This window comes from Chiloscyllium punctatum, chromosome 42 (assembly GCF_047496795.1).
Source record: "Chiloscyllium punctatum isolate Juve2018m chromosome 42, sChiPun1.3, whole genome shotgun sequence".
NCBI lineage: Eukaryota > Metazoa > Chordata > Chondrichthyes > Orectolobiformes > Hemiscylliidae > Chiloscyllium > Chiloscyllium punctatum.
Genome location: NC_092780.1, coordinates 16,772,850 through 16,787,886, shown reverse-complemented (window position 1 = coordinate 16,787,886; position 15,037 = coordinate 16,772,850). Strand labels below are relative to the sequence as shown.

General features: G+C 38.2%; 1 protein-coding gene across 7 annotated transcripts in view; it reads left to right on the top strand.

Annotated features, from left to right (window-relative positions):
- The window catches only part of stat3 (signal transducer and activator of transcription 3 (acute-phase response factor)), a 52,652-nt gene that overhangs the window by 27,061 nt on the left and 10,554 nt on the right, over positions 1-15,037 (top strand). For all 7 annotated transcript variants that reach the window (XM_072561519.1, XM_072561514.1, XM_072561513.1 and 4 more), the window contains 12 exons: positions 2,950-3,031; positions 3,170-3,264; positions 3,393-3,544; positions 3,695-3,853; positions 4,457-4,549; positions 5,384-5,443; positions 7,607-7,636; positions 8,897-8,990; positions 11,141-11,188; positions 12,750-12,833; positions 13,390-13,488; positions 14,551-14,686. In XM_072561519.1, coding sequence (XP_072417620.1) covers positions 2,950-3,031; positions 3,170-3,264; positions 3,393-3,544; positions 3,695-3,853; positions 4,457-4,549; positions 5,384-5,443; positions 7,607-7,636; positions 8,897-8,990; positions 11,141-11,188; positions 12,750-12,833; positions 13,390-13,488; positions 14,551-14,686 — 1,132 coding nt within the window. The remainder of the gene's footprint in view (positions 1-2,949; positions 3,032-3,169; positions 3,265-3,392; positions 3,545-3,694; positions 3,854-4,456; positions 4,550-5,383; positions 5,444-7,606; positions 7,637-8,896; positions 8,991-11,140; positions 11,189-12,749; positions 12,834-13,389; positions 13,489-14,550; positions 14,687-15,037) is intronic.

Genomic DNA, 15,037 nt, shown 5'->3' with positions numbered 1-15,037 from the left:
AGCCCCTCCAATCTGCTCTAAGTTGTTGATGCTCCATTGTTTACAACTGAAATTGAGGCTTGCAATCTTTAAATTGATTTTTAGTTGAAGCACAAATGCTCATTTAGTGTTAGCTTCTTCTTTAAAATGCAAAACAATATGAAGCACATTCCAACTGCCTGTTAGAACAGTGATCTTCAATTTGGAGTTATGTTAGTGTAAATTTAATCTGAACGATCCAGAGGCCATATGATTTAAAATGACAAAAGAATTATCTGCTATTATTCATTTTTCTTTTGACCTTTCATGTTGTCCTTGTCCTTGTCCAACCTACTCCAGGCTCAAAAACCTATTGCATCTGACTTTTTTCTTGTTTTGCGAAGATAGGTTACAGATGTAAAACAGTGGGCAGAATCTTCCCACCATCTGAACAAATTGGGCAAAGGGCAGACAGCTGGGGGGGGGGGGGGGGGGAAAGGGGGAAAGGGAGGTGGGCGCAGTGCGGGTAATAGACAATAGGTGCAGGAGTAGGCCATTCTGCCCTTCAAGCCTGAACCACCATTCAATATGATCATGGCTGATCATCCTTAATCAGTATCCTGTTCCTGCCTTATCTCCATAATCCTTGATTCCACTATCCTTGAGAGCTCTATCCAACTCTCCCTTAAATGAATCCAGAGACTGAGCCTCCACTGCCCTCTGGGGCAGAGCATTCCACACAGCCACCACTCTCTGGGTGAAGAAGTTTCTCCTCATCTCTGTCCTAAATGGTCTACTCCGTATTTTTAAGCTGTGTCGTCTGGTTTGGTAAATTGAACCGTTTATCACTACTCTTTGTTTCCTATTAGCCAACCAACTTTCAGTCCAAGTTAGTACTTCTCCCCCAATACCATGTGCCCTAACTTTGATCACTAACCTCTTATGTGGGACTTTATCAAAAGCTGTCTGAAAGTCCAGGTACACTACATCTACTGGATCTCCCTCGTCCATCTTCAGAGTTACATCCTCAAAAAATTCAAGAAGATTAGTCAAGCATGATTTCCCCTTCATAAATCCATGCTGACTCTGTCCTATCCTGTTACTACTATCCAGATGTGCCGTAGTTTCATCCTTTATAATAGACTCCAGCATCTTTCCCACCACTGAGGTCAGACTAACTGGTCTATAATTTCCTGCTTTCTCTCTCCCAGCTTTCTTAAAAAGTAGTACAACATTAGCCACCCTCCAATCTGCAGGAATTGATCCCGAATCTATCGAACTCTGGAAAATAATAACCAACGCATCCACGATTTCTCGAGCCACTTCCTTCAGTACCCTGGGATGTAGACCATCAGGCCCCGGGGACTTATCAACCTTCAGACCTAACAGTCTCTCCAACACCAATTCCTGGCAAATAGAAATTCCCTTCAGTTCAGGTCCTTCAGCCACTGTTACCTCAGGGAGATTGCTTGTGTCTTCCCCAGTGAACACAGATCTGAAGTACCAATTCAATTCTTCTGCCATTTCTTTGTTCCCTGTAATATATTCCCCTGTTTCTGTCTTCCACGGCCCAATTTTAGTCTTTTAGATGTGAAAAGTCTGATCTTGTTTTATAAAAAAAATTAATAATTTTCTGCAAAGTTTCGACCACTGAATAATTAGATGGCAAGGGCCTCATTTGCATACATTAACATTTCACTATCACCTATCTGCACCTTTCATTGGCAGAAGTCAGCATTGGCAAAGCATCAATGTCATTTTAGCACATGTCGGACTAACTCTGATACTGTTCACTTTGCTACTGCACTTCAGAGCTTACTGGCCAGTTATGTTTGAGAACTGCTGGGCTGTGGGAATAAGCATCTGTCTCCTGCATTGGAGCAGGGAATATGTCAGGGCTTTTAGCTTGCTTTCCTACTGCTCACACACTTTGCACTTACACCCTGACAGCATCTTTTTAGTGCAGACAGAAAGCCACATAGCTTCTCACGGACAATGAAGAGGGGCAGGCACAGCATATGGGACCATGTTACACCAGTGTCATATTTACAACACATGGCAGCAGCTCACACGGCATGGTTACCAGCCTTCAGTGAAGAAAACTGGTGAGGTGTTCTGAGTGAGTGAGTATGAACTATATAGTGCAGGAAATCTTTGGTACTTTGGGGAAGTGGAAATAGTAAGAGCCATTGAGGAAAGATTGTGTGTGCAATAGTGAGATTGGTGGCCATGAGCCTTTGGGATGTGGGTACGATGGTGAAATGAGAGTGAGGCATTGGAGAGAGGATGAGTGATCCCTAACCATGCAGTGCACAGAGTGTTTGTAAACCTTTTTTTATATTTTGCTGAGTGTTCCTCTGGACCATGAACACCACACTCATCTGAGAGGCTATTTCAGACTAGACTGCCAGTATGGTCTGCTGCATCAGTCCTGGGGAAGACGAACAGCCTGCCTCTCCACAACACTCCACCAGGGCTGCCACGCCCCTACCTGTGAAAAAGGTTGCCAATTTGCCTCTTTTTCAACTGTGCCATTTTGAATTGCGCCCATAGGACATTAAGGGCAGTTCCTGAATGGAGAGTTGGAAATGATATGCTGCTAGGGTTTAAAAATGATGACCATTGCATGCACATCACAAGGACCTGACACTGACAAACCTCTGCTGAGTGCAAGATTGCATGAGTATGGTGTTGTGGATCTTGAATAATTAATAAGCAGAGAATTTCTTCAGAAAAGTCATCAGGGCTCACAGAGGGGCACCTTCCATGAAATGTCTCAAAATTGACGCTTGACTGAAATGTGGAAAAGTTCATCCCACTAACTTTGTTTCTTTCGACAAATGCAGTTACTACCTACTGAGTACTGACAGCATTTTCCATATTCATTTCAGACTTTTGGCATCCTCCGTATTCTACTTTTGAATTAAAATTACATCTTTTATTATTAAAATGAGCTGTGTAACTAAGGGTCCAAGTATATTTGTTTTACAGGACCTTGAACACAAAATTAAAATACTGGAAAACCTACAGGATGATTTTGATTTCAACTATAAGACCCTGAAAAGCCAAGGAGGTGGGTTACTCTGATAACTGGTTTAAAAGGATCTGATATTATATAAATTTGTCATGGGTTTGTGTCAGGAATTTAATTATTTGAAGTTGTGTTGGATCGTCACAATCTTAAACATATTGCTGTTCTAAATGTTTACAGATGTGCAAGATTTGAATGGGAATTCACAAGCAGCGACAAGGCAGAAGATGGCACAACTGGAACAGATGTTAACGGCTTTGGATCAGATGCGGAGGGTACAGTTATTTTAAAAATTATGGTTAATTTTCAAGGATCTTTCTCTTTAGCTGATCATAGCTCAAACTTGCTATTTCTCTGTTCAGTTTAACAATTGTTCTTGCTATTAAATCTTCCTCTATAACAGCAAATAGTAACTGACCTAGCTGCCCTACTGTCTACAATGGAGTTTGTGCAGAAGACCTTGACAGATGAAGAACTGGCTGACTGGAAAAGGCGGCAACAGGTCGCATGCATAGGAGGTCCACCAAACATCTGCCTTGACCGTCTTGAAAACTGGTATGAAATATATTTGAGAACCGAATCTTTTTGTTTTTAATATAGCCATTTCTGTGAATAAGTGTATGTATTTGAGATGTTTTGTCAGATGCTGATGACAAATGAAGTTTTCACATTGCACAATGTACATGTTATTCTGCACAATATCAGGATTACATCTTTAGCTGAGTCTCAGCTACAAACACGTCAGCAGATTAAGAAACTGGAAGAACTACAACAAAAGGTTTCTTACAAAGGCGATCCTATTGTTCACCACAGACCTGTTCTGGAGGAGAGGATTGTTGAATTATTTCGGAGCTTAATTAAAAGGTACTTCAATCATGTGGATGGTTCTCTTTTCTCCTGATCTTATGCAGCTTTTTGCATTCTATTAAAGTGCTATTCTATTCTAAGCTTGAGGGATGCATCATTTATTTTAATCAGTTTAATATTTGTGTATGCAACAAGAGAATTGATCTGAGCTGATCACCAATCCCCAATGTCCTAACTGCATGCTGAACACCATGTTTGTTTTGTACCATGGGCACGTATTCACTAGAAGCTGAGTTGAGAAAGCCAAAACTCATTGCTTTAAAATTGTCAGAAAAAACAACCTTTAACCTTATTTATCTTGATGAATATAAACCTAGATCATGTTGATCCATCAGACAACATGATGGATCATGTTTTACCAATTCAGCATTATTTCCCCACTTATTGGCTGCTATTCGCTGCTGCTAACAATCTCTGAAAATGAAGATTTATTTGGGAATGGGGAATAATGATCGACTATTATATAAGCCAAGCTAGAATTCTACTTTTATAAAATACACTAACCTAATCTGACTAGACTCCAGTCAAATACATTTAACTAACACTCAGTCAACTAGTCTTGTAGAGTTTGGGATTTATTTAACCTGTTTTTCTTCTCAGTGCTTTTGTCGTGGAGAGGCAGCCATGCATGCCAATGCATCCAGACCGTCCTTTAGTGATCAAAACAGGTGTGCAGTTTACAACAAAAGTGAGGTAGGTAGAGAAATACTTATTGAGAACTTGTCATAATAATACTCGATAGCAAAAGCTTACAGAATTCTGCAGTGGTTACTCATCTGGATATTGGATATCAGAACAGATATGAGAAAGAAACAAATACAGATCAATTATAGTCAGCAATATTTAAAGTAGTCATTGCTATGAATTAAAATATTTAAGTGGCTTTATGTATTTACTTCCAATACCAAATTAAATTTTCAATGAATGTCGAGGGATTTCACTAGGCTCCATGCCCTGCACTTCAATGTCACCTTGACTCAATCTCCTCATTTTTGAAAATAAAGAGTTTAATCTCTATTACAGTACTATAGGATTTTATCTAAGTTAATACTTCATTGCAGTACTGAGTGAGTGCTGAATTGTTAAAAGTAAAAAGCTGATTCGCATCAGACTGGAGCTGTCTGGATCTAGGGTGAACCCAAGTAATTAAAATCCTGTCTTAGTGCAAAATTCTGTTGTGAAAAACTGCCTTACTATGACTCTAAAACAACTTTGTATTGAAGCAAAAGTTGCTGAATGACACTCTCCTGTTTATTTTGCGAATTAAAAACTTGATAAACCTTTCTTAATTCAGTCCTGCAGTAAGATAATTTCCATACTATGCAGACATTGCTACAACAATAAATAGTTTACTGGTGTTTAACAATATGCACTTATGCTACTTACCTAAAAAGCTTCTGTGCACCTGTTGTTTAGTTTCTGAAGCTTACTTGTATATATGTTCACTGTTATCTTTATCTTTACTTCATTATGTTTCACTCTATCGTAACTTGCTTATTAAATCTAAGACACACTTTGTGTTCACAGGTTACTCGTTAAATTTCCAGAGTTGAATTACCAGCTTAAAATCAAGGTTGCCATTGATAAGTGAGTGAAAAGGAACTAATATACCACCAAATGTGTTTGTATGTCAGTATTTTATTTGCCAGTGTATTATTGCCTCATCTAACAATTAACCTCCATCACCATTTAATTAAATGCCTCTCGATACTCATAATTTTTGCCAATGATTGTATATTTGTTTTATGTGCTTTTTTTAAATAGACCTTTGTGTAACTATTGTGTATTGGCCTTTTGTAGTAATTCACAATTGCTTTCAAGTGCTACCCCAAGTCTGTCATATAGTGACAGATATAGCAGTGAACCTGATGAGTTGGTCCTGTTTTATACGTAAAGTCATACAGCATGGAAACGGAACCTCTGTCCAACTCATCCATGCTGACCAAGTTTCCCAACCTAAACTTAGACCCATTTATTTGCATTTAGCACAATCCTTCAGAGCCTTTCCTGTTAATGTACCTTTCCAAATGTGTTTTAAATTTTATAACTGTACCTACATCTACCTCTTCCTGTGGCAGATTATTTCATGTACAAACCACCCTCTGTGAAAAGGTTGCACCTCGGGTCCCTTTTAAATCTTTCTCCTCTCACCTTAAAGATATGCCTATGCTGTCAAGTTTTGAACTCCCTTGCCCTAGGGAAAAGACCTTTGCTGTTCACTTTAACTGTGCTCCTCATGATTTTATAAACCTCTATAAGATCACCCGCAACCTTTTTCTCTCCAGTCAAAAAAACGTTCCAGCCTATCCAGCCTCTCCCTATAACTCAAACCCTCCAGTCCTGGTAACATCATCGTAAAACTTTTCTGCACCCTCTCCATCAGAATGCCTTGGGACTTATTAGGACAAATAATGCCTTTTAGGTTGTCTCTCCATGAGAAGGAGTTGGACTTTCCTAATAAAGAACGGTCTGGTTATTAACTTAGGATGTGCTGAGCCTGGCGATTTATATCCGCTGCACAAGCACCACGTAGAATGACTACAATCATTTTTAAGTTGAAAGAGATATTGTTAAAACAAAGTGGACTAAATAGTTCAGTTGTCTTCTGGGACATTTAAAACATTGACCCTAAAAAGGCAAATAGAATGTCTGCCTTTGTCTCAGTGGGATTGGAATACAATGGCGAGTAAGCTATATTTCCCAGTGCCTTGGTCAGAGCCCTTCTGGATAAGGCACTAAGGAAGGATGTATTAATCTTGGATGAGGGTACAGTATAGGTTAAAAGATTTAAAGATTAATTTATGAGGATAACCTGGCTTGTTCAGTCTTGTTTAAATAGTTGAAAGATGAGCTAATTAATATGAATACAATATTACAGGGTTTTGATAAGGTAAATGCTGAGTAGCCATTTTCTTTGAGGGAATCCAAAGCAAGAGGGAAATGATTTGAAAATAAGAACTTCACCAATCTGGAATAATATTCAGTCTCAATTTTTCTCACACGATGATGGTAGAAATCTGCAACATTCCTCCATAAGGCTCTGGATACTGATTACAATCATATTTTCAAGATGAATATATCCGAATTTGGGAAAGGTTGGTAAAGAGAGTCAAAATATAGATTGAGTGTGATCTAATTGAATGGCAGAGCATACCTAAAGGGCTGAATGGCCTAATCTTTCTATGTCTCACATCATGAAGTGTTGAGTAGTTGTTGTGTTGCTCAAGCAGTCCAACTGCATTTTGAAGCTTGAGTTTCATCAAAATATATTCCCTATCCTTTGCTAATGAGCATTTTGTGCTGCTCAAGAATGTTATGTAATAGTACATCAAGCAAAAACTGTAGACACAAAACACATCAAGCCCAGGTGAGTTTCACAATCTGAAGCGTGAACACAGTCACTTGATGCATTTACTCTGCTGATACCATTTGCAAATATTTCACAGAACTGTTTTGAAATGGGTGATTTAGTGTAACTTTTCAATGTTTGACCAGTAGAATCATGAATGCAACTTGCTATTTTCAACCTCAAAACTCCCAACTTATTAATGTAGCTATTTCCTAGTTGTTTCTGTGTTTTTTTTTAAACATTGAAACAATCAACAAGTGTAGAACGTAATAAAACTGCAAAAATATAGTAAATCAGGTATCCAAAATACTAACCTGAATTACTTCGTATTTTACTTGCGAGTTCAAACTACCATGAGCTCAACAGAAAATAAACTTGGTATTTTCTTTCAATTTTTTCAGGGATTCTGGAGATGGTTCTGCACTGAGGGGGTGAGTTTTTTTCTTTATCATTACTTCGAGCAAACAATGAGCAGTTTTATATCTGTGTAAGAGGCTACTGAGCAAAAAACAATCGCTCAAATCTGGTTGAAGTGCATATAAGTATCCTAGATAAAAATGCACCTAAGCAAAGGTAGTGCCTTGTTCAGCATTTGTACTGTTTATATATCCACTTTTTTTCTCAAACATGTGAATGATTGATCGTAGCAAAGTTGTATTTATTGCCCATCTCTAATTGTCCTGAACTGCTCGATTCTTTAGAAGATTCTTTAGATCTCAATTGGAGTTAAATAATCAAATATGTGTTGTCTTTCAGTCATAATTTGGACCCATAATTTATTTGGCTGGGGATTCAGTCCATGGCACCTAAATGCACTTGTGAGGTGATAGGAATTAGCTTCTGAGGCATCACCAGCTGATTTCATTTAAAATTCATAATACGTTGGTCTAGAACAAAAACAAATTCTAGTGTTCAATACTTAAACTTAAAAGAATAAACTGTTGTAGTATATTAGATATTCATATAATGACATTTACCATCTGGTTCAGTAATGCCATTTCTCTGGGGATTGCATTTGTATTGTTAGTAGGGTTTGAAACAGATGCTTTGCATTTAAAACATCGTAATTAGGTTATATCATTGAGTAAGTTTACATGATGACAGGAAATATTTATATTTGCATTCCATTTTTTGTGTAAAAACTGGAGTAATATTTACCTAACTTCCACATTGAGGAGAAAGTGAGGACTGCAGATTCTGGAATTATCAGAGCTGAAAATGTGTTGCTGGAAAAGCGCAGCAGGTCAGGCAGCATCCAAGGAGCAGGAGAATCGACATTTCGGGCATGAGCCCTTCTTCATTCGATTCCTGAAGAAGGGCTCATGCCCGAAATGTCGATTCTCCTGCTCCTTGGATGCTGCCTGACCTGCTGCGCATTTTCAGCTAACTTCCACATTGCAAAGTTACTATACAGGCAGAAAAAGCACTATGTTTACTTCTGCTACTGTATTATCTCATATACCCTTGTGATAGTAGCGCAACCATAGCTGGTTCTGAGTACTTCAAGGCACATATACTGCACTCTTGGTTTGGCTGAGAAAAGCAGCACAACACAAAGTGCCTTCATTAAATTGATGATTAAATTAGTTGAGTGTAAAAGATTTGTATTGGAATATTGTCTCTGTCTGTCTATCTGTCTTTTTATCTGAGTACCTGCTTGAATGTGATTTTCTAGTTTTATCATACCTTAGGTCACGGAAATTCAACATATTGGGCACTAATACAAAAGTTATGAATATGGAAGAGTCAAACAATGGAAGCCTGTCAGCAGAATTTAAGCATTTGGTGAGTATTGTTGAGAAACTGCTCTTGAGCAAAGGTCATAAGTTGCTCACACAATACACATTTAGATATTTACTTTGCCAATAATACTATCATATGCTCTGTGATTATTGCTCCATACATATTTAAAAATCTAATTTGTATTACTGGCCAAGTGTCTGAGGGCAGAATCTAATTACAGTATGTTGGGAATGAGGTGGGAGCTTCTTCATTCAGATCAAACAGGATGCTGGGAGAGACCTCAGCACTTTCTGGCCTTAACCTGATTATGGGCAGCCTTCCTACCTGGTCACTAATTGGGACCCTTAGGGGAAAGATTTCCCCATGCCCCTTCTACTTTATATCCCCTCCCAATTTCAATTAGCACACTTCCCTTCCCTTATGCTCTCTCAGCATAAGGGACTCTGAGAGAGGATACAGGAGGATATAGGTAGACTGGAGAGTTGGGCAGAAAAGTGGCAGATGGTTTTCAATCCAGCCAAATGTGAGGTGATGCATTTAGGCAAGACTAATTCTAGAGTGAATTATACAATGAACAGCAGAGCCATGGGAAAAGTTGATGGGCAGAGAGATCTGTGAGTGCAGGTCCATTTTACCCTGAAGGTTGCTGCACAGGTGAATAGAGCGGTCAAGAAGGCATTTAGTATGCTTACCTTCATTGGACAAGGTATTGAGTATAAGAGCTGGGCAAGTCATGTTAAAATTGTACAAGACATTGGTTCGGCTGCATTTAGAATACTGTGTACAGTTCTGGTCACTACATTACCAAAAGGATGTGGATGCTTTGGAGAGGGTGCAGAGAAAGTTTGAGGATGTTGCCTGGTATGGAAGGTGCTAGCTATGAAGAGAGGTTGAGTAGGTTAGGTTTATTTTCATTAGGGGAAAAAAAAGGAGATTGAGCGGGGGGACCTGGTTGAGGTTTACAAAATCATGAAGGGTATAGACAGGGTGGATAGAAACGAGCTTTTTCCCCAAGGTGAAGGATTCAATAACGAGAGGTCACGCTTTCAAGGCGAGAGGTGAAAGGTTTAAGGGAGATACATGCGGCAAGTGCTTCAGAGAGGGTGGTGGGCGTTTGGAACGCGTTGCCAGCAGAGGTGGTAGAGGCAGGCACGGTAGATTAATTTAAGATGCGTCTGGACAGATGCACGAGTAGTTGGGGAGCAGAGGGATACAGAAGCTTAGGAACTGACCAACAGGTTTAGACAGTATATTTGGATTGGCTCAGTCCCGGAGGGCCGAAGGGCCGATTCCTGAGCTGTACCTGTTCTTTGATCTCCATTCTGCTTAGGGGTCTTACCTGTCCGCTAGGTCCTTTAGTGATCCTAGGGCTTGAAGGAGTATTGTCACTGGCAGCAGCCACCACTGCATGTAATGATTATGAAGAGCTTTCAACTTCTTAAGGGGTGGGGTTTCCAACACTAGAGGTCATTAAATCCCAGGTAAACCATGCTGCGGACTAGATATATGCTCAACTGGCACTTAATATGGTAGGCCTTCCCCAACAAAACTCCTTATCACCGAGATTAATTTCTGCACTAAGTGTACATTTACAAATCTTTTACACTTAACTAATTTGAGTACCCATGATGTGGAGGTGCCAGTGTTGAACTGGGGTGGACAAAGTCAAATGTCACAGGTCACTTCACCTGACGAAGGAGCAGTGCTCCAAAATCTTGTGATTTCAGATAAACCTGTTGGACTGTAACCTAGAGTCGGATTACTTCTAATTTGAGTGTAGTTAGTGATATGCCATAGCAGTTTTAGAATCCACTGATGTAAAAGTTTGTATATTCCAATTTCTTAGCATAATGTTTTCCACATGCATTATATCTCTAACAAAGGACATCCATAAGCTAATGAAACCACAGTGAAGTTAAGAGCTTCAGGTTGTAAAGGGTAGTGAGTTGCTGACATAATGTGAACAAGTCCTAGTAATTCCAGTGGCGTGCACTTGTATTTCATGATGAACGTCAGGATTCTTTAAGTCACTTTGAGCACAAATCTTTAATTTGACACATTTTAGATGTATTTGATATGGTGAAGAGGTATCACTAGCAACAGGATTCTTAATGTTTTACAAGTTTTATTGTTTCTATTCAGACGCAACAAGCCATGATATTTATTTATTAATGTGATCTTTCTCCCTCCAGACCCTCCGAGAACAAAGATGTGGAAATGGAGGCAGAGCTAGTAGTGATGTGAGTAATAAATTTAAAATGTAAAATTGCTTGCAACTAAATGTTTGCACTCTGCATTGTACAGTTCTGTTTCAATATAGTTAACTTTCGTATTGCAGTGTTAGTACAGGTATACAATCCTCTAGTTGAATCCGTTGGGACCAGCTGGTTTTCAGAATTCAAAAGTTTTAGGATTTCTGAATAAGTGACAGTTTAATGGTGAAATTTTTAAAAATCTCACTGAAAAGCAGACGCATCTGAAAGTACTATGGACCCTGTGTAAGAATTGGTGCCTGCCAGTCCTGGGTCACGCCCCCATGTCACATCTGAGTGATGTGGGTCGAGTGGGTGCGGAGTTGGGTTAGCTGTTTGCACGCCAAGCAATCTTGTTAATGAGAAAAAACTTCATGATTAAACTCTGGATTTCGGAGCATTTTGGATAAAGGATTGTCTACCTGTATTTCCTTTCTTCTTGTAATTTTGGCCGATAAATCTCAGGGTATCTTGGGTTCTCTTTGAATAGATGCAGATCCTAACCTAAGTTTATGTGCTTTGAAGTGGAAATTATTTGCTTTTTGTACAGTTTCTCTGAGGGGGAGGGGTTAGAAAGAAAAAGTATGGTGGAGCGGAAGGTCTCCTTCCCTAACAGCAAACGAACTCTGCCAGCTCACCATCACATTCGTACGCAATTAAAAGTGAGCAATAATTGCTGGTCCAGCCCGGAAAGCCCTCACCCTACTAATTAATGATAAACTGTCATGACTTAACTGGAAAAGGTTACACCTTTAATTGTACCCCTCTGTTTCACAAGCCATCACAAAATATGTAGAACCCCCAAATAGGCTACCAAGCTTATCAGTTTGCCTCACTGTCTGCTATTCAGGACAAAAGCAGTTTATATCAGGTTTCTTCAGTCACTGAAAACAAACCGATTCATTGTAACACGCAACTTTAATAATAGAGAAAAGAAATGTGCAGCTGTGCAACTCATGCTGTACCACTTTTAAAATCCCAAATATACACACACTTGTTCATGATAAACACGTTGATAGTTTGACACGATATCGTTGGTGGTTAAAGTGTGTCTCATTTTCTTTTGATTTTGGCAATGGTGACTCGCTGCTGCCTGTAAAGTGATGATTGTATCTTCACTATGATAGTTTTCTGTGGACCAAGGTCTTTCCTTGTTAGACTTATCTTTAAAGCTGTCTCGGTTTTTCTGACTTCTCATCCAGGCATGGAGTGAGGGCAGAGAGAAAGATACGTTCTGTTGCATCCTCTGGATGTCACTAGCTGCTCTGCGCATATAAATTTGGAGGAAACTGCTGCTTAACCAATCAAAGGGCTGTCATCAGTCTTTCCTTGGCTCAGCCTCCTAGTGTCATTCAGCCTCTGTAATGGTCTCACTGGTACAAAAACCATTGTCTTGCACAGCTTAAAAAATGCATCACTTAATTTTTCCAAATTGTAACATTCTTGGTGTTTTAGTTTTCCAACTTTCATTTCAGTTTATTGTACAGAAATCGAAAAAGTTACCCCTTGTACAATGTTTTAGATAATTGTTTCTGTTTTTTTCTTTCAGGCTTCCCTCATTGTGACTGAAGAGCTGCATCTAATAACCTTTGAGACGGAAGTTTATCATCAAGGACTTAAAATTGATTTGGAGGTAAATTACAACAACATTGCAACATTTGTATTAAATATTTTTTGTTAATATATGCCAAATTTCCTCTTGTTTGCATATCCATTAATGAATTCACACTTGTTATAAAGTAATTTATTTTTGCTTGCTAGTTGTCTAAATTAAATTCTGTGGAATGTTTACACTTTGTGGACTTATGGCATGATTAATGTAAAGTATTTCCAATCTTTTGTGCGATTAGCATTTGCCACCTTAACTTTGTAAAAAGAAATAGCACTCTGCTATGCAATTAAATATTTGTAGGTTAAGCAGGCTGAACACTCAATCCACTTAGTCCTCTGTTTGGAGTGGCAGCTTTTACTTACCTGATCACTATTTCCATCATTCTCAGCAGTGTAGGAGGAAATTGGGAAGGCCAGATTATAAGGTGCATAGTCTTGTTTTGCAAGTGTTTCTCAGAACATGATATTCCAATGTGCTGTTGTAATGTAACCAAATGAAATACTTTTCTTTAAAATCTGCAGAGTTTGGAACAATTGTTTACACGTGCTATTAACCAACTACATAAATTCTTTAACAGACGTCTTCACTGCCAGTTGTGGTAATCTCCAACATCTGCCAGATGCCAAATGCTTGGGCCTCAATCCTTTGGTATAATATGTTAACCAATAACCCAAAGGTACGAAACTCAGCTGTTGTGGAAATTAAAACTCAAGGTTTAGCTTGGAAGGGAGCATTGAGTGAAACATGTTTCAAAGATATTGACTAAAATGATGTAAATCACTAATTGTGTGCCCAATGTAAGGAGGGACCTAACTTTATACATACACCTTTACCAATATTTAGTATAATTTATTAGAACAGTTTGCATGTAGTTTAATTCATTTGAGGTCAGTCTCGACACTGTTAGCAAGTTTACTTCTGAGTCAAAAAGTCTTGCTTTCATGCTGCTCTAGGAACTTGTGCACATAATCTTGGTTGAAGTTAATGGAAATAAAAATTTTTTTAAAAGGCTGCCAATTTAGAACTGCCTTTAGGTTTCTGAAGAGATCTTGATGGTTATCAGAGTTTATCGGAAAAGTCTATTGATGCTCACAACTTCATAACTTATTCAGACTCAACATGCATTAAAAGTTTTAAAAGTTTAAGATGTTCAGAAAACATAACTGCAACTAGTCTTAAGTATTTATTCATGGTACAGGGACATTGCGAAGATAAAATAAAAACTCAGTCATTTTTCAAAATTTGCCATGAATTAAATTTTCAGTGTTTTGTCCCTATTCAACTTTTGCCATAGCTTTAAAATTATACTTTCTGATCCATCATTTCTGAAGGATTCCTTTTATTAACATCCTAAACAACACTACTTAAAAATTAGTTTAATGTTTATAAAATCTTGCACCTTTTTTAGAAGTGGGTGGTGATTGTAATGAACATTTTGGTTAAAGCTGTGGAGGAAAGCTGTGTTTATAATTTCTTTTTGGCAAGAGCACAGACCTGTTTAAACTGTTTTAAGTTATTTACAGATGTGCAAGTATTTTTATGTAATCAAATTTTAGTGTGTTTAAGGATAATTAAGTTATTGTAAATGTAACGAAGTTTGAAGGTGATAGTCTTACAGGGTATAACAGCTTTAGTGCTATTGGTAAAAGTACCAGTGAACATAAAACATTTTAAGCAAATATCATTACAGCACAGCCACAGTATATTAAGATATTGATTGCGTCCTGTTTTCAAACAGAATGTGAACTTCTTCACGAAACCACCAGTTGCCACATGGGATCAGGTCGCAGAGATTCTGAGTTGGCAGTTTTCTTCCACCACAAAAAGAGGCCTGAATATGGAGCAGCTAGGGACACTGGCTGAGAAATTGCTTGGTGAGTAATGAAAATATCAAATAGTCATTGAAGTTACATCATGAGGTAGCATGTCTGAGCACTAAATTGATCGAAAAGATGTTCTCTGCTATTTTAATCAGTTTAAAAATAGTTTAACCTCTGACACTATTGTGTGTATTCTGATTAAGAAATTTAAATATAGTATATATTTTGCCTACAGTGCAGATTATCCTGTGTTAAAATTACTAAATCTACTTACAATGTGTAATATTGAGATTACTATTTTATGAGTTCAATCCGTAACAATATTAAATTTGTAAATATAATTTTGTTTTAAAATGGATTGTTTTTTAAATCCAGCTCTGGTTCCTTTTTTCTTTCGTAATCCTG